At 37.5% G+C, this 18772-nt stretch overlaps 2 protein-coding genes across 7 annotated transcripts; one reads left to right on the top strand and one right to left on the bottom strand.

Moving 5' to 3' along the window:
* The first annotated feature begins 2775 nt into the window (after positions 1-2775).
* On the top strand, positions 2776-13359 carry LOC119993898 (ubiquitin carboxyl-terminal hydrolase 8-like). 3 transcript variants are annotated; one of them, XM_038841185.1, is made up of 13 exons: positions 2776-3095; positions 3562-3765; positions 5037-5169; positions 5981-6040; positions 6158-6253; positions 8341-8691; positions 8807-8947; positions 9075-9245; positions 9906-10163; positions 10598-10746; positions 11010-11594; positions 11853-12126; positions 12849-13359. In XM_038841185.1, the coding sequence occupies exons 1-13, from the start codon at positions 2803-2805 to the stop codon at positions 12963-12965; spliced, it is 2832 nt and encodes a 943-aa protein (XP_038697113.1). In that variant the 5' UTR covers positions 2776-2802; the 3' UTR covers positions 12966-13359. The 3 variants fall into 3 exon arrangements, with proteins under 3 accessions (XP_038697113.1, XP_038697115.1, XP_038697114.1); XM_038841187.1 differs by lacking the exon at positions 11010-11594; XM_038841186.1 differs by lacking the exon at positions 5981-6040.
* Positions 13360-15177: 1818 nt separating this feature from the next.
* Positions 15178-18594, bottom strand: LOC119988086 (39S ribosomal protein L22, mitochondrial-like). 4 transcript variants are annotated; one of them, XM_038833001.1, is made up of 7 exons: positions 18438-18594; positions 17784-17938; positions 17429-17511; positions 16549-16710; positions 16123-16233; positions 15719-15785; positions 15178-15634 (listed from the first exon to the last, which is right to left on the bottom strand). In XM_038833001.1, the coding sequence occupies exons 2-7, from the start codon at positions 17902-17904 to the stop codon at positions 15354-15356; spliced, it is 825 nt and encodes a 274-aa protein (XP_038688929.1). In that variant the 5' UTR covers positions 17905-17938; positions 18438-18594; the 3' UTR covers positions 15178-15353. The 4 variants fall into 4 exon arrangements, with proteins under 4 accessions (XP_038688929.1, XP_038688945.1, XP_038688954.1 ...); XM_038833017.1 differs by having other exon boundaries at positions 17784-17916; positions 18438-18583; XM_038833026.1 differs by having other exon boundaries at positions 17784-17916; positions 18413-18579.
* Positions 18595-18772: the final 178 nt, after the last annotated feature.

The raw sequence follows: 18772 nt of genomic DNA on the forward strand, positions 1-18772 counted from the left end.
AAGGCTCAAAGCCCATACTATCATGAAGCTCCCTCAAAGGCCCTTGGACCCAATCAAACCCCAATGCCCATTCGTACGATCGACATATACCAGTCATGTGATCCATAATACTATAAATACGTGAGGTTCAAGCCTTATTAATTCTCACAATAACTTGAGGTATCTCTCCCTCTCTCTCTAACTAGAAATTATCTTAACGGTCGGTGATTGAGCTCTATATGGTGTCGTTATTGATTAAAAAAAAGAGTCAACCATATTATATAGGGTGAGACAATTTATGGCTTATATAGGAAGCAATGACAATTTGTTTGATGTGGTTACTAATTTTGACTTTGCAATTGCATGAGCACCAGCACCACATGTGAAGTTCGTTCGGACGGCGTGTGTGTTATTCAATTTTATTTTATTTTTGCTTTAAAGAGTGGGTAGGGATCATCATCATCATTAACTTATTATTTTTTTTCATTGGGGGGGACAATATGTGTGGCTTTTACAACATGGCTACTTGAATTGTTCAAGTTTGAAGAAATACACCACATGATATTGGTTTGGGTGGCGCAAGTTGAAACATATTCTAGCCTTGCATTTGAAAAGTGATCTTTGTGTTGTGGCCAAGGCAAATGCTCAATTGGTTTTCAACAACCCAAATCATAAGATTGTTTGAATAACATGGATATCTTAAGATTGAGTTTGACTAAAGTTAGTGTTGTGTGTATTTAACATTAAATACAAAATAGTACACACACATATATATATATATATATTACCCAATTAAGTGTATTTTTCAAATTCAATTAGAAATTTAAAATCCCACGTTGACTAGAAGACTAAGTAGAAATACGTCACAAGTGTTAGTACCCAAACAATGCTTCCCGCACTCGTGGACTGGGTTATGTCAGGCCCAACACGTGAAAAAGGTAGAAAACTCCTAGACCATGTAATTAAAGTGGGTATCATTGTCTCCCTTACAAGCCAGCTTACAAGGGAGGAGGGAAACTCACTCTAATGTACTAGCATACCGAAATGATGTGAGATTTGACTTTAATTTGGTACAAGTTCAATGATAATTCCTGCTATTCAAATACTTATATGGAATGATTTGATTCATATTGTAGCCAAATTTACAAGTTAATTGAGATTTAAGAATTCAACAAAAGAATGATGCTTTATGATGATTTGAATTGGCTCGATCCAGCACCTTGGATTGAAAGTGAAGCAAACAATTCTCTTTAGTAAAATTTGTAACAAAATAATTCATATATTAATTATGAAAATGATGACGTCATATTGAGTTGTGATTAACATCACTCCTCCACCAATGGGGTTTCATGGTAGTACATTCTTAAGAAGAATGCTTCTTACAATATGCAAGCAAAATTATGGTTGATGTTGGTCAGGACAGACAGACAAGGTATTCATTGAAAATGATGTTTATTTATTTATTTATTTATTTTTGTCTCTAAGTGAATGTGAACTTTTCTAAAGTGGCATCACCAGCCAGTATAATTTTCTTGGATTCTATTAGCCAGGTTTACATGTCGAGGAAGTCCCAAGGGCCAACCACAAACATAGGAATCAGTCAAACTGTTTTTTTTTTTTGACAAAATATTATAATACTTATTAAAAAATTATAACTCTTTATCATCATATATTAATATAGTACTTTGATACTTAATAGTTAATCCTTAGTCGGTAGCGCTACGTATCCCTAACAAATTCAGTTATAGTCAATCATAACATGTAATTAGACAACGTAATAACGAAAGTCAATGTAATAACGAAATCAAAATTAATTAGACAACGTAATAACAAAATTCAATGTAATTAGATAATGTAATATTGTTATGGCCAGTTATAGACAAAAATATTAAGGATATAAGTCATTTTCGAAAGGCCAAAAGGCCCAAAACTATTAAAAATCTAAGTATGGGCCTCTTGGGCAACAGGTACGGAGTAAGAAGCCCATAATCTAAGTCAGGATCTGAATTGGGCCACCACTTTATTAGATGGGCCAGTTTCTCCCTTTCGTGTCTTATACCACCAGCCAACCAAAACGAGCAAGGACTCTCACTAAACGAGGGGCCTCAAGCCCAGAATCTGAATTGGGCCACCACATTCTTGAAGTACTTTCGTGTCTTTTTATCACCGTTCACTTAGAGTGGAAGATAAACGATCACCCTCTTCCCAACTCGCATGTAAATCTCACGCCACAAAGGCACAAACAAACCAAAACAGGCACTCGGCATTATAGATGGCAAAAAAATCGGTTTCGGATAAAAAAAACAACAGTTGTTTATTAAATATTTACATTTCGGATCTTAATTTGAATTAGATTTTTAACATACTTAATTGATAAATTTGTATTGATTAAATTTGGACAAATAAATTGAAAAAAAAATCTAATCTGAATTAGGATTTGAACGAATAGATCGGACAAGATCTTTGTGTTTAGATCTACATCCAATTTTAAACAGGACAATTTTCTTTTATATTTGAACTTGAATTTTGAACACATAACATATATCCAAACTTAATTTAATCAAAATACGACACATTCCGTCATCAGAACCGAATTGAATGAGGAATTCTACTGAAAATCGTATGAGACCAATATATGTCCAAATTTATTTTAATTCGAATTGAATAAATTCCGTGATCCGGACCAAATTGAGCAAGAACTTCTAGTGGAAGTCGTATGGCACCAATCATTACGGCTATATGATAAATTAATTTAATTTAATTTTATATTTTTATTTAAATGGACGGTCCCTTTCACTCTCTCTCCAATGTCTCTGTCTCTCTATGACCAGAGTATTGGAGAAGCTCGGCGTATCAGTCATCGCCAAATCAACGAATTTGCTCGCAAACCTCTCTGTCTCCACTCTCCGACACTGCACGACGGTTGCACGTCTCCTTCTGGACAAAACCCTAGCGCTGCTGCCCCTCATATCAATGGAAGATTTATTCTTCTCCGAGGAGGACTCCTTCCTCGACTTTGATTCCAATCAGGCTTCTACCTCTCAGCCCCTCAAGCATAACCGCCTTGAAGATGATGAAGATTACGACAACGAGAAGCTCTACTTCGTTCCTTACAGGTGCGTGATTTATTGCTCCTCCTTTGCGAGTCTCTTTGGTTTGGTCCTGTTTGTTTAAGGAGAAATAAATGGGATGCGGAAATAAAAAGGATGCTAATCCGGATTTTGATTTGTCTAGTCGAGCCGTGAATACGAATTCTGATTTAGTTGATTATTTTCATTGGGAGATGAATATGGTTTGCGAATTAATAATGAAAGTGCAGTTTAATGATGAATTCTTATTAAGGCTCGATACTGCAATACACAGTTAGATTAAGCGATTTTTTGGCTTCTTTTATTGATTGCAATAAATGAAGTTCAGTTTCCATATTTTCAAATTTCATTGTGACAGAGGAGGGTACCTCTTTCATTGGTTCTCATTCTTTCTTTGTTCTATGTTGAATGGATAATGTATGGTTGATTTGAAATAGAACAGTGCAATTTAGGGTTATTAATGCAGTGTTGGTTTGTTTTTGTTGCATTTCAGTTGGTGGAGGGAGACACAAAGTAATGCTGATCATATGGGAGGCATATTATTTATTGCGTCATCAAATGATGATGCTGATGATGAAATTGTACTGAGTTTGAAGAAGGAAGGAGATTCTGGAAGGCCTGATGGTGGTGACGAAGTGTGCACTGGTCTGGAGTGTGTGTTCATCCCTGAAGCAATGTGGTTGCGGGCACTTAAATGGTGAGGGAGCATGTTACACTTGTTTGTACAGTTATACTTATGTTGTTTATTTCCATGGTTCTTTGAGCTGGAATGGAGTAAAGAAGCTATAATGGCATGTCTAATTGAAGTTCTTGTCTACAAGATTGGCTATTAATTGGGAATTAGAGTATTCAGTAGTTTATTTGATCCCATTCAACAATAAATTCCAAAAATGAAGATGGAGGGTTGTATCTAATAAAGGATCTCAATGGGAGGTGCTTTGAAAGATAAGTTTTATTATAGGGTTCTAAATAGGTTTTGGTGGAATTGGGAATGAAAAATTCCAAATAAAAATGAGCCTAGACCACCCACCAAAATTGTTTTTATTATTGTACCCACAGACTCAAAAGAAAAATGAAAGAGAAGAAAACTCCTTCTGGTAAGCATTTCGAGAAATAATCTTCAATATCAGAAGGGGAAAAATCTTATCAATTGACTCTTCTAATGCCAGGATATGTGGAAGATGTAAACCACCTTCTTGAATTCTTTTTCATTTTATGATCATTATGCGGTACTAATTTCACATGAACAAGGGTAACTCGATGGTAAGGGAAGGAGACTATGAGATCAGCCGTAAACTCAGAGATATTGGGTCGAATCTCCACTGATATAACTTGAATTATACTGATACTAGTGGCTTAAAAGTTGTTGCTAGTTCCTTGTTTTAAGCTGTAAGGTGGGTCCAATGAGGCCCAACCTTGGAGAGGTTCCATGTCCTCAAAAATAAATATTGTATAGATCTTGAGTAGTGGCTTGATCATTCTAGGAGTCAAGAATTGTAAATGAGTTGTTACCATAGTCTCCTTAGCCATTTGTTTGATCATTTAGAAGGAATCTTTTGATGAAGAGGAGTCTCTATTAGAATTGATTTGGGGTATTAAAAACAGGTGGTTATTGGAGTTTAGACAGGAGCAGAAAAGTGCAGAGTGTACCTTACTATAATATCGTCCAAATACCCCGCCCCTGGATTTACACTAGTTACCATCTAAATGAATTCCAATGATTACTTTGGTTTGTCTGGAAGGATGGAAAAGTTGGATAAGATTACAGAAGTAACTTCTTTTCAGGTTCTCTTTCTGGGTTTGTAAATCGTTTTCTCCTTGCTTTGGTCCCCTCTCCCTCCATCCCTAGTCCCTACCCCCTCAGTATTATGTTTATTTGTGTAACACGGTGATTTTCTTGGATGATTTCTTTAGGAGCTGATGGCTTTGTAGTTTATTAGGCATTGATTTGTTGCACTCTTCCTATAGGCATAATGATTCTACAGCAGCGGTAAGGGATTTTGAGATTTCTGAGGATCATTCACAGGATGTTTTTCCCATACAAATCAGGATTTCTCTTTCAAGGGCAACAAATTCGTTGCTAGTAAAGATCAAGTTGAAGGTTTACTGTCCTTTTCCTTGTAGTTTTTGTCTTCTTCTTTTTGACTTGCTTCATGTCTTACTAGTTACTTTTGATATTAGTTCGGGTTGCATTAGTTCTGAATTCAATGTGTTACATATACCTCTTTTAGAAATATCACTTTCAAAAGCCTAACACTGCTTATATATGTTCATTAGGGACATATGGTTATATGTCCGGTGAGAGGAAACTAAACTTAGGTATATGTTGAAATCTTAGTGTTTTTTCAGTTTTTTTTACATTCATTATAATATAAGGAATGAGAAAATAGAGTACTTATCCTCCCTGTACCAATAAGAAAAGACAATGAGATTGATATTCTTGGTCAGTATTGTTCTAGCACCTCTGACACGTTAGAGGTGGTAGAACATGTAGATGAAGCTGAAAATGGAAGTACATTAACTTTCCCTGCTTCTGCTGCGAAAAGTGGAAACGCTTCTTAATAAAAAAAAAATCCCTTTGCACTTTTATGTTTGTTGGGCCTTTTCTCTTTCTACCATCTTTATTGAGGGATTGAGGGTTTTATGTGTAATGTCTTCTTAATCATCTGGCGTGCAATTTTGAGTCTCTGCATAAGTTAGAATATCTATGCGAATCATAATACATGGTTATGTGGATTTAATATAGAATGGTGATTGTACTTTTGGTTGAGAGGGTGACGTACTCACGTACAATGTAATAGGATAGGCGAATGTAATTGAAATTTCTATTATTTGCAAGCCTTAACTTCAACACCAGTCTCATTTTGGGGTCAGTCTGCACCTTGAATTTGACAAGTCACTGCATTTTTTAGGACAATATGATTGAACATTACAGGAAAGCCTGCAACATTTTTAGCTCCAAGTCTGGACTGGTGAGTTTATCAATGGTTAAATTATGGGTCAAATTCTCAATTAGTAATGACTAATGAATGATGCTTCTGTTTGTGTTAAGCCTGACAAGCTGCATATTCAATTGATCTATTTTGCAGTTGCATATTTGGGACTTCTCGAGGCAGACAACCCATTTTTTTGTGAACGAAAGAGTTAACTTCCCTAGCCATTCTCCAGAACAGTCAGGTGAAGAGGTGAATGGTTAAATTATACGATTGCCATTTCTTATTTTTATTCTCATTTTACCTTTTCTATTCTTATTTATACTCTCTCATAGTGCTTTATACTCACATACGTGTGTGTGTGTATTCAAAGGTGTCTTCATATTTAACTAATTTTATGAATAATTTTTTTCCTTGACTGCACAGTCGTCTGCATTATTTGGCATGGCAACAGAGAAAACCCTTAGTTAATATGTGAGAATCCACCAAAGAAAATGGAATAATACTCTTCTCAAAAAGTTCCACGTCTTCTCAAGATCCTCAAAAAACCTTTTTTCTCTTGTTCACGATATCCTGGGTCAAACACAAAGAACTAGTAGCCAAGTCATTCCTTTTCTATTTTATCCAATGCACCTCCTGGAGCAAAACAGGCAATTAGACCACAAATGGTCAGATGGCGGCGTGTCCATTGCAGTGTAGGCCACAAGTTCAGCCTTAACACTGCTCTAAGGAGCCCAAAATAGGCCAACATAATTACAGAATATATTCCATATGGTACTAGACTAGGAAAAATGCAACAAAAGATGGTCAATGCAATTGGAAGTAGCCTTGCAGAAGATACACTGATTGATCATATGATACCTCTTTTTCTGTAAGTTATCTAAGGTAAGAATTTCGCCCCCAAAGTCCCAAATCACTTCCCAGCAAAAGAAACCCACTTTTGGGGTAACTTTTGGCTTCTTAAACTAGATTTCCCAAAATGAATATGTAATGAGAGAAGATGCTTGTAATAAGAACTGACATTGACGCACTTGTCTTTAGTAAGCTGCCAAAACATCTTATCATTCACCCTGGTATTAACTCTAAGTTGTAAATCAAGTCCCAGAACTTTAGCATCATCTCCACTTCTAGTCTTCAACGTTCCTGATAAAATTGATATTCCGACTAGAATCAGAATTAGATAAGATGATCTACTCTCTGAGAGTTGCTTCCTTGTTGGTTGCCAATGTGTAAATGTCAGAGAACAACCATTTTAAGGAAGAGTTAGCTATCCACCTATTCTCCCAGAAGCTAATAGAATCCCCTTTTCCAGCTTCGAAACAGGTAAGAGCAAACCAGTCAGACCAACCCTTCATGATATTCTTCCAAAGCACAGTGCCATGAGAGCCTCTTGGCATATTAGTGATCCATCCCCTATTAGAGATGCCATATTTGATGGCATTATGGCGACAACTTGCCTCCATAGCTGATATTTATTGGAGCAGAACTTCCACAACCACTTGTGACTTGCCCAACAAGGCTTTATTTAGAGCATCCATAGAGTGAATTCCCAAACTTACCCACATTATCCACGGCTAAAATCCTTTCCCGAAAGGCAGTTGTCCAGTGGATAAGAAACCTTGGGCGGCACCATTTTAGTGGATAGTATATCAGCAATTTTAGGGTTGCTAGTTGATCTACGATATGAAAGTGAATCACTTTAAATGTAATTAACAATTCGGTCCTCACCCAGATGTCATCTATATTCCTGGTGTTACTGAAATTGTATATCTTGTCTCAATCCTGCTTTACCTAAACCCTTTGGATTCTGGGCCATATTTCTTACGAAACTTATGGTCAACTCTTTGCTTAATCCATCTTTAAAGACTGTATTTCTGCAAAAGAAATGCACGAGGATGGAGGAACATCTTTTTGATTACTTGATTATGCCCACGCAAGGAAGGTGCTGAACCAAAATGATCACACCATCTTGCATGCTATGTGCTTTGGTGCCCAACTGGAGGCGTGCTCTGTAGAGAGTAAAGTTGAAGCATGCCTTGTACGCCGTTGCTGAAGTCAATTGTTCTTAGCGTATAGATATAAAAATCAGTTTCTAATCATAATTAGGGTCTGCTGATTTGTTAGACCTGGTATTTTCTTGTCTAAATTGATTGGTCCTGAAATCCTGCAAGTGATTTCTGGGCACCTTGGCATGCAATTGAAAATTTTCTTAGTTATCCATGTACTGCAACTTTTTGCAAACTTGAATGTTCTATTTTAAATCTTCCATTTACATATTCCATTTATCCCGGTTAGCTCTTAAGACTGTTTATCTAGTCTTTGTTTTGTTGCATATGCAGGTCCTACTACTATTGCAATTCTATGGGTTCTCAGATTCTGTTAAAGGTGGCAATGAGAGGAAGGGTGAACTGGCTGAATATAAGAAAATGAGATCTTCCTACAGTGGCCCAGTTAAGATGAATGGGGAAACTGACACTGTAAAGTCTTATTTAACTCTATCAAACTCCTTTGTATCTGGTTTGGGCAATAGAGGAGCTGGTTTCTTGGGATTGACTGGTTTACAGAATATTGGGAATACATGTTTCATGAATAGTGCGATCCAGTGCTTGGCACACACTCCAAAACTGGTGGATTATTTCCTAGGAAATTATCAAAATGACATAAATTATGAAAACCCGTTGGGAATGAAGGTAGGCAATCATATTATTGTATTATGTCAAGTGTTCAAATTAGGTCATTCTTTTGTAGGCGTTATTTTTTTTTCGGTGCTGCTCATTCTTTCCATAAAATGTTTACTCATCTCAGGGAGCACTTGCTTTAGCATTTGGATATCTGTTAAGGAGACTCTGGGCTCCAGGAGAACCCTCAGTGGCACCAAGAATGTTCAAGTTAAAACTTGCTAAGTTTTCTCCTCAGTTCAGTGGCTATAACCAGCATGATTCACATGTAAGTAAACTAGTAAAGAGAAAAGAAGTAATTGACTTCATGAAGTTCATTAGTAATTCACAACTGCAGGATACCTATTTAATTTTCTGACTCACAGAAGAAGCAATGTCTTGTTGTGTATATGCAGGAATTCCTTGCATTTTTGCTCGATGGTCTCCATGAGGATTTGAATCGTGTGAAGTGCAAGCCATACATAGAAGCTAAAGATGCAGAGGGTCGTCCAGATGAAGAAGTAGCCGAAGAATATTGGCAGAATCACTTGACCCGTAATGACTCTGTCATTGTTGATTTATGCCAAGTAGGTCTTCTGCTTTCCAAGGTTGCAGTGCTATGAGGAATGAATCATTTTGATTTATAGTGATATCCACCATAATTTTACACAATTCAATACCAGTATTGCCAGCAGAATTGCACTCCTCTTGTTAACACTTGGGCTCTGTTGGAACTTGGGATTGCTAATAGCATCCTCAATAGAATTTCTTGGAGTATCAAAAACTGTTCGGTGTTTGGTTGCCAAAGTTCAAACAGCTTTCTCATTTTGGGGAAGCACTTTTAGTGCTTTTGAGAGAAGCTGGGAAAAATGAGCTTCTCCCAATGAAGCGGTTTGCAGCTCCGGCATTAATTTTATTGTTATTCCTTTTATTAACCATTCTTAAGAATTTTTTGGAAAATTCTCAATAATGAAAACCCACAGGTGCCCTCCTTTTTAGTATTTTTAAACAAAAGTCCTTTTTTGCCCTGAAAATCTGTCTCTGTGTTAGTTCTGAAGTAACACTTCTAAGTTCCACCAGTAGCTGAAGCCGAAATTCTGCTGTATAACCAATCTGTAATAATTTCAAATGAATTTTCTTATCAAAACAACAAAGAAACCTAAATGGATGTTAGTTCCTATTGTATGTGTAAAAGTGTTTCTTGAAATAAGCGAATCAAAGTGACCTTCCTCTTTTTCCACATATAGGGTCAGTATCGGTCGAGATTACTTTGCCCAGTTTGCAAGAAGGTGTCCGTTACATTCGATCCATTTATGTATCTATCACTGCCACTGCCTTCACCAACAATTCGAAATATGACTTTGACAGTCTTCAGCACTGATGGGAATACATTACCATCTCCTGTTACAGTAACAGTTCCAAAATATGGCAGGTTAAAGGATCTTATTGAAGCCTTAAGTACTGCATGTTCTTTAGGAGATGATGAGACACTGCTGGTGGCTGAGGTATTTTGCTGCATCTTCCTAATCAAAGATTGGTTTATTGCTCACTTTGACTGGTTTCTATCGTTTTCTTTCTTTGAAAATGAACTTGTTTCCACTTGTATGGTGAAGATATTGCATCTGTAACTTGGTCTTAGCATGGGCTTCAACAACTGTAATTACTTGGGGAACTTTAGTTTGTTGCTCATATGTTGGCATTTACTTGAGCAAGGCCTGGCTTTTCAAGCGCCATTTTTGCCTAGATGCACTTGTTTAACAGTTTGAATTTTTTATTGTGATATTGGCAATCTCAACTTGACTGCAATATGCGTTTGAACTAGTTTTTTCTTTTTGTAAGATTTTGTTTCGCAGTACTCATGGCCTTTTGATTTTAAAATTTTTGTGCACGTGCGCATAACTATGTCTTGAGCTTTAACGTTGGGGTGGGTGACATGTAGATATACAAAGATCAAATTTTTCGTTTGCTGGAGGAGCCAAATGATTCTTTAGCCTTGATCCGAGATGATGACAAGCTTGTTGCTTATCGGTTGCCCAGAGACGGTGAAGGACACCCCTTAGTTGTTTTTATGCATGAACGGGTGAAAAAGTAAGCTTACAAAGATTCTCGTTACAATTAATTGGTGATACATGGCTGTCTTGTAATACTAAAATTTTCTAATTCACTATGACCTTGGTCTTGGATTGAACAGATTATTAATAATTGTTTCCACTTATTTCTTTTGATAACTTAAGGTTGTTAGAAGAGCTGTCTTTAAAATACGTATGTCATCATCATTCTGAGCTTTTATCCCAAAAGTTTGGGGTCTGCTACGTACGTATCTGTATTTATTTGACTTATTTTTGGAGCAGAGGTATTTTTGGGAGCTCATTGCCAAATTGGAGTATGTTTGGCACTCCTCTGGTAGCACGATCAGCTGACCTTTCTCATGGATTCAATCTTCGTAGACAACTTATGAAACTACTAAATCCATTTTTGATGCCCTCTGATGTCGTAATAAGTGATTGTGATAACATGGAAAATACTGGTAATGAAGTTTCTGAAATGGAAGTTGTCATGACGCCAACTTCTGACATGGAAGATGTCATAACCCCAAAAGTACCTGATACCAATGGTAGTTCAGATAGTGAGGATAATAATAATGAGCCACAATTGAGTACTGATTTCCGTTTCTTCTTAAAAGACAAAGATGATACGAGTATTAAAGAGATAAGGATGAATGACCCACTACTGGTCTCGGAATTCAGGGAGAGGTTGAATGTGCATATTTTTTGGCCTGAGGAGATGATTGGGAAGTATGACATATCCCTTCTCAGCTCATTGCCAGAGGTTTTCAAACCCCAGCTTTTCACAAGAAGACCCATGGATTCTGTTTCTCTATACAAATGCCTTGAAGCCTTCTTGAAAGAAGACCCTTTAGGACCTGAAGACATGTGGTTAGTTTATTCTCCAGCCCAATAAGTAAATCTGCATTTGTATTTGTTCATATGCAGTCATTGCATTGATAAGTAAAGTAGAACAGCGAATTGGTATATGACGTTTATATAGATGTAATAGATAGATTTGCTTACAGGCGTTTACATAGATAAGTCACTATTCAAGTTATTCATCAATTCCATCTTATGGTTGAAAATTTGGTCAAGTTCTTGTTGACTTTCTGACACCTGATTGTTTCCCATTGCTTCTAATTTTAGGAACTGTCCCAGCTGTAAGACGCCTCAGCAGGCCAGTAAGAAATTAGATCTTTGGCGACTACCTGAGATTTTGGTCATTCATTTAAAGAGGTTCTCGTACAGTCAGTTTTTCAGGAACAAGCTGGAAACATATGTCGACTTTCCAACTGATGATCTTGATCTATCAACTTACATTTCCTATAGGAAGAGCGAGTATTCTCATCGTTACATGTTGTATGCATTAAGCAATCATTATGGAGGCATGGGGGGTGGTCACTATACTGCTTTTGTTAAGGTGTGTGCCTTTGATCTTTAACTTTTTCCTTTTCTGGTTTGCAAAATATGAAATAGACTCTTGTTTTTTCCTCACGGGGATGCCTTCGGAAAGGCCATCTTTCTGAGGTACCTCATCTTTGGAACTTGTATTGTCTATTGTATGTGATATTAGCTAGTCAGCCGTTCAAAACGGCTTTGGAGATTGGAGCATTCTACATGCTAAAACAGTTAAATGTTGGTGCCAGTGAGCCTCTGGTGTCACTGGAGACAATCCTCCCTACAAACCGAAATTTCCTTTTCAGTAGGATTGCATTTAACTCCACCAGCATTTGGCTTGTTTTCTAACATAATCGACAGTTTGTAGGTACTGATATTTCTCTAATGTGGAGTCTCTTGCCCTATTATCATGTCATAATATCGTATGAAAGTAGTTAAATCTTTGTTGGTTGCACGAAGCTTTTCATTGTAGAATGGTTACAGTTTCATGTTTCGTGGACATTTATCTGTGTAAATAATGTGCTGTGCTTTATAATCTTCCTTACTATTTCCCCACTAGACAATTATCTAAGTTCTGGCTGCTATTGTAGTGGTTTGAAGGAATTTGTTAATTTTTGTTTTGCTCTGTGCTTTGGGCAACGGCATTGTTATCTTTCTCTAAAAAAGGTTATGCAACTTCTGTTGCGAGCATATAATTGATATTATGGATACTGTTGAATTCTTACCTTTTGTTCTTATGCACAGCTTGGGCACTGTACTTGGTATGAGTTCGATGATGACAGAGTGATTCCTATTAGCCAAGACAGGATTAAGACATCTGCTGCTTATATCCTTTTCTACAGGAGAGTGACAGATGAGTAATCTAAAAGTACATAATCATAGTCAATTTATTGGTCTCGAATTTGGGTGAGGCCATGACTGTTGTTCTCTATGTTTTCTATGAATTATCTGGTCTCTGACTTACAGTTTGGAAGCGGATATAAGAGAAATATAGAGAACGGAGAAAGAAGATGATGTATCATTGTAGAGGGATGTACTACAGGTCTGGTAAACTCATCTCATATCTTATGTATGCTTCTTAGGGAGACGTATATCAAAACACCCATCAAACTTTTTGTAAAGGCCTAAAGGGTATGGCTGTGCCTTTGATATACATCTTCATTTTTTGGGTAAGTTACAATCTTCATTTGCTACTTAAAAATTCAGAAACAAGAAATTTTTACATGGGATATGTTTTTGTCCCACCCCTTCCCAACTTTCTTTAGGATTTACATACAAATAGCATTTGAGTTTTTGACTTGCTTATTTTCTAGTCAGAATAAATCTCTTTTGAAACTTGATGAATTATGTGAAAGGAGAAAATGCCGTGAACAAATTGTTGGATTTTTTTTTTATTTACTGCTAAATTGACTTGGTTTTGGACATGCTGCAAAGGAGGTCCGAACCGGTTACGAACACGGGCTTTGAGTTTGGGCTTGGGCTTGGTTAGTGGGCCCAACTGATTTTAAACAGCACAAAATAAAAACTTCAAAAGACGGGCTTTAATTTTGAGTTCGGGCTTGGGCGGTGGGCCCGACTGATTTTGAACAGCGCAAAAGGAAAACTTTGAACATCTCACAAAACACAAAAGCTCTAAGGAGAGGCTCAGTCACATCCCAAGACAATAGGGGTGTAAAAAACCAAACCAAACCGTAATCCAAACCGGAAAAAATCATTTGGTCCGGTTTTTCGGTTTACGGTCCGGTTTCGGGTTAGAAAATGCATGTTATTCGGTTTTCGGTTTACGGTCCTGTCTCAACAATTATAATTCGGTTTCAAACCGAAAACCGAATAGTAATTTATGTTTAATAATATTTTTATAATTTTATATAAATAAAACAATATATATAAATTAGTCTTTCGGCCCAATTTCCTTAGTCTTTTGACCCAATTTTCTTCTTTGGCCCAATCAGAACAGATACATAATGTAGGTTTACAGGTTCAGAGATAAGAAATTCATATATACAAATAATTATCCGGTTTAAACCGGAAAACCGAAAACCAAACCGAAATTTTCAGTTCGGTTTAAAACGGTTTGTACATATTAAACGGTCTGATCCGGTTTATAAAAACAGCAAACCGAAAATATTCGGTTTCGTGGTTTCCGATTCCAAACCGAACCGTTAAACCGAACTTCCACCCCTACAAGACATCCCTTATTAATGGTAACAAAAAATTTTAAAATTTTTATAAGCACATCAAAAATACACAAAATCTTATACAATTTAAAAATGCACCCCAAACACGAAACGGAGCAAAAGTCACATATGTGAAGGTGAAGTTTCCTTGTATGCTCTAGAATATGCACCAGCAATGGCCCCACTTCCAGTTAGATTCTCAACTCCCAGTCCATCCTCTTTCCCAACAATGGTATCTATCACCCATCTAGCTTCTCCACTTTCAATCTTCATCTCATGTGCTATCACATATGATCCAACCTTCTTGAATCCCACAAATAAAAAATCACAAAACGCACCAAAAAATTCAAGTCACATTAGATGGACCAAAACAGAGTAGAACAAACAAATAGATTCAGTTCACATCACAAGACCATCAATCGTCAAGGAGAAGACACGAGATCTCTTGGGGCACTAAACCAAGAGAGAAGCTTCCAGAGATTGACGAAGAGCAGCGGAAGATCTTGTCACAAAGAGATGGTGTAGCAGAAGATTGACGCTTCCAGAGATTGACGAAGATGAGCGGAAGATCTTGTCACGCCTTGCGAAGACGTACGCCAAGCCCGACCGAGAAGGTATAAAGAGGACTTTCGATTTTGATCTCTTCCCGATTGTGGGTTTCAGTTGAGCTCCGCTCAAATTTTGCGCCCAACTAAAGTAAGATGGGCTTGGGCCCTATTAAATATATTGGAATTAAGTTTGAGTTTGGGCCCGACTGATTTTAAACAGAACAAACTAAAAATATATCTCAAAAAGAGCTCAGCTCAAATATGGGCCCATATTTGGCCCAACTAAAGTAAAATGGGCCCAATCTAGCAAAACATGGCCCAACACAGCTCACAAAATTTCTTTATGCAGAGTCAAAAAAACCGAACTTAAATATATCTCAAAGGGAACTCCGTTCAATACTAAAAAAACACTGGTAGTCATAGCCATTCGAGTTCTTTTGGCCCGCAAGACAAAAGTACAATTGATTTAATCAAACCCGAATGGAAAGTTGAAAACTTATGGAGAACATTGTAGAGCAGGCAACTCATGCAGCCATATTACTTGTCTCACGATGGGCAGTTCTGCTTTTGCGGTTCCAGATAGGAGTGGTTTCAATGAGCTTATGGGGTACGAGCCGGTTTTCCCTCTTGGTGAGCTTTTTGAAGTTGCTGACTTTTAGCCTGGCGATCTCGGCTTCCTCTTCAGGGGTGGTCTCCCTTACTACCACCGTCAGTCGGCACTCCGGTCTCACTTTAATTCCACATTTCCCTTTGGCGTGATAGGATATTCTCTTCTTAAAATATCCCTTCCCAACAAATGCTTCCGCTGCAGAAAAAAATAGAAGTGCGGAATTAAGTAGAGTTCACTGATGAAAGCAAAGCTTGAGATGAATTGCATTGACGCATTTACCAACAAGAAGACGGTCAGCTTCCAATCCATGGTTGTGGGTTGCATTTGCCCGGGCAGAGTGAACAGCCTGCCAGGCACGGGCTTAAATTAGATTATATAATCAAATTCGGTTGTTTTACTTGCAAAACAAAAACCTAGATGCTGTAGGAACAAGATCAACTGCTTTTAAATGCAAATTAAACATGAACACATGCTTAGGGAATGCTATAATGGCAGACTGGTAGCAGTAACCAAAATGCTAAACATCAATCTGATGATAGATAATCCGCTCACAATACATCTTGCAGAAGAGAACAGAGAAAGTAATCCCCAGGCCCCCAAACCTTAGTTTGATCTATTAGTCAATCCTCATAATCCTCTAATAATATTCCATGACCCTAACAAAATTAGAGTAACAGTATAACCTGGTAGACAGTTTTTGAAGCTCGCTTCACTGTCACTTGCAACTGCAACAAGGCGTCTTCAACACGCATGCCACGAATTAAGGCAGCAACCAAGTTGACCTTCTTAGGGCTCTGAAACAATAAAGTGAGCTATTCAAACAAAGGTGTGCAAAAAGCATTGAATCAAAATCAATTAAACCATATATGAACGGGCAAAATAATCTAGGTGCTTAGAAAGTGCTATTCGACAAAGTGAGTGAAAAAAAGAAATTGCATTCAGAATACTGGAAATACAAGGAAAATTCTATCCATCAACTCCCCTCGTGTTCTAATAATTGGAACAAAATTGCATTGCTCAACTTAGCATAAGAAACAATAAGTGAAAAAGATGGCACAAGTAATTACCAAGAATAATAGTCTAGTTTCCTTGCAAATATAATTCTATACCTGTTTTATGTCCTTTAACACTGCTTGAACTTTCGCAGGTTTAGAGGCTGACTTCTGGCATTCTGATTTGCCACTGCTCAATGCCAAGGTAGGAGTTAATGGAGACGAAATGGGCTTTTCTTCTGAGGCTCCTACTAGCAACTTCCTCGAACTGGATATACCCTGTAGCCATGAATAACAATCAGACTGTGATAGGAGAAACAAAAAGGTTTGTGATACAAAAATCTGCCTTGAAGGCACAGTTTCAATGAACTCATGTAACTTGGATTAGTCCATTTGAATGAAAGGAAAAGTACTCATATCAGAGATCTTTAAATTGTGCTGCCCTCAGGTGCAAATACCAGTATCATGACAAAAAATAAACATATACGGTTGGCTAGTATCTCAAGCACAAGCATGAGTGAGCATAGGAATATTATAATCAGATATGGCATTATGAGACATCCAACTGTCCAAGACAAGGGTGCATATAAAGTAACACAAACCAAAATTTTTCTCTAGTACATGAAAGCAATAAACCTGCCCTACAGAGTAAACTCCACCAGCATTCATCATCAAACCACCAGCATCACTTAAATCCAGAGTTACATTCCTTTTCTCAGATCGCACTATTTGGCATACAAACAAAAGTGTTGTAAATATAGTTTGAATTATGGATTCTGGCCATGTGTACGTCAATTAAGAGACGTAGTAGTGATTTAATATGTTTCAACTCATGTTAGAAATACTGCAGTTGCTACCTACTTGAATTATATTGGCTATATTATCAATCAGCTACAATTTAACCATAATGAAGGACATATGAGGAATAAAAATGGAATATTTCTAACTTCATGAAAGCTTTGCGGGAAAAGAATACGGCAAGGCACAGTTTTGTTACCGATTCCTGCAAATAGCGAAAGAAAGGTCTTGAGACATTTGCGGCAGGTAATTTCCAAAGTCTCTGTAAGTAAGAAAATTCTCCTACAAAAATTGAGGTTGTTCAGCCCAAAAAACTCAAGTAAATATTGGGCAAAGTTATAGAAATGACCTTGCCCTTCATGTAAGATGACAACTAAGAGTATTTCAAAGACCAAACCATCAGTTGATTGCCGAGGACAAATGTGACAGAAAAAACAAGCTTCATTTCTACAGTGTGATTCTTGACATACAAATCACTGGTTGTATCATATTAAATGTTACATAAATATATATTATATATAGCTTTTCATAACAGAAGTTTTAGATACACTAACCAGGTGCAAGAGAGGATTCGAACCAAGAGGAGGAAAAATTAGCTGTTGAAGTGTAATTATGTGTCGTTCTTCTCCCAAACTGACGAATTATGGTCTGTAAATTTCTTTGCCAACCCACCATGACTTTTGAAAGCTATCAACGAATATATTTCCAACTGAGATGGATACAAAGAGAAATTATCACCACATTAGAGAAACACAGAAGCGTATACCAATCGTAAAGGTATGCACAAAACTCCTGTGGTGGGTGCAGACATTAACCTAACCTATATAATATGTGGAGAGGCTATTTCCAGGAATTAAGCATCTGACCAATAGGTTGCACCCCAGCAACCCTCTAACTGGCCACATGCTCCCCTGTACAAGCGTATACCAATAGTTCACAAAAAGTTGATAAAAAATGGCAATATTACGACGACAATATTCAAAATGACAAGCATATTAGGACACAATTGAGTTGTAATATACACGAAGTCATTCTCAAGAAATTGACAATAAGAGGGGAAGCATTAGATATCGAACAGGACATACTGATTTCCTATAGAATTCAACCTGAATCATGAGTACAACATCTAATCATGGAAAACCAGAACTTTGGGGTAAAACTATGGAAGAGCACAATATCGTACCCCGAGCAAAGTGCGTACTGCTTACAGTTTAGGGTCCAATCTACAGTTGATTCACACGATGAGAGAGAGAGAGCTCTCGAAGGCCAACACTCCAGCGACCAGAGAACTCGATGAACAGAGACTGAGCCCCTGACTCCCCAGTCCCGAGAAGACGAGCGCAAGGGCAACACCGATTCACGGGTCGGGTTCGGTCAATAAGGGAAGAGTCAATGGTTGGCCCAAGTAAAAAGCCTCATGGCCCATAAAGCTTCTGGCTGTTGCCCATTTTAGACTTTTAATTTCGCGTGGAATTGGGCCTGACCTCGCATGCTATACTTGGGCTCGTTGGTCAAAAGGCACAGAAAAAGACCGGGCCAGATT

This window comes from Tripterygium wilfordii, chromosome 3, assembly GCF_013401445.1.
Source record: "Tripterygium wilfordii isolate XIE 37 chromosome 3, ASM1340144v1, whole genome shotgun sequence".
NCBI classification, from domain to species: Eukaryota; Viridiplantae; Streptophyta; class Magnoliopsida; order Celastrales; family Celastraceae; genus Tripterygium; species Tripterygium wilfordii.

What these genes read in the sequence shown, in the direction of transcription:
- LOC119993898 (XM_038841185.1), top strand. Translation starts at nt 2,803, where the DNA reads ATGACCAGAGTATTGGAGAAGCTCGGCGTATCAGTCATCGCCAAATCA. An exon ending in TTAGCTCCAAGTCTGGACTG is followed by an intron (nt 6,041 to 6,157) that starts GTGAGTTTATCA and finishes TCTATTTTGCAG; the next exon opens with TTGCATATTTGGGACTTCTC. An exon ending in ATAACCAGCATGATTCACAT is followed by an intron (nt 8,948 to 9,074) that starts GTAAGTAAACTA and finishes GTGTATATGCAG; the next exon opens with GAATTCCTTGCATTTTTGCT.
- LOC119988086 (XM_038833001.1), bottom strand. Translation starts at nt 17,904, where the DNA reads ATGGTGGGTTGGCAAAGAAATTTACAGACCATAATTCGTCAGTTTGGG. An exon ending in CGAATCCTCTCTTGCACCTG is followed by an intron (nt 17,512 to 17,783) that starts GTTAGTGTATCT and finishes CAATTTTTGTAG; the next exon opens with GAGAATTTTCTTACTTACAG. An exon ending in CTTCAAAAACTGTCTACCAG is followed by an intron (nt 15,786 to 16,122) that starts GTTATACTGTTA and finishes CGTGCCTGGCAG; the next exon opens with GCTGTTCACTCTGCCCGGGC.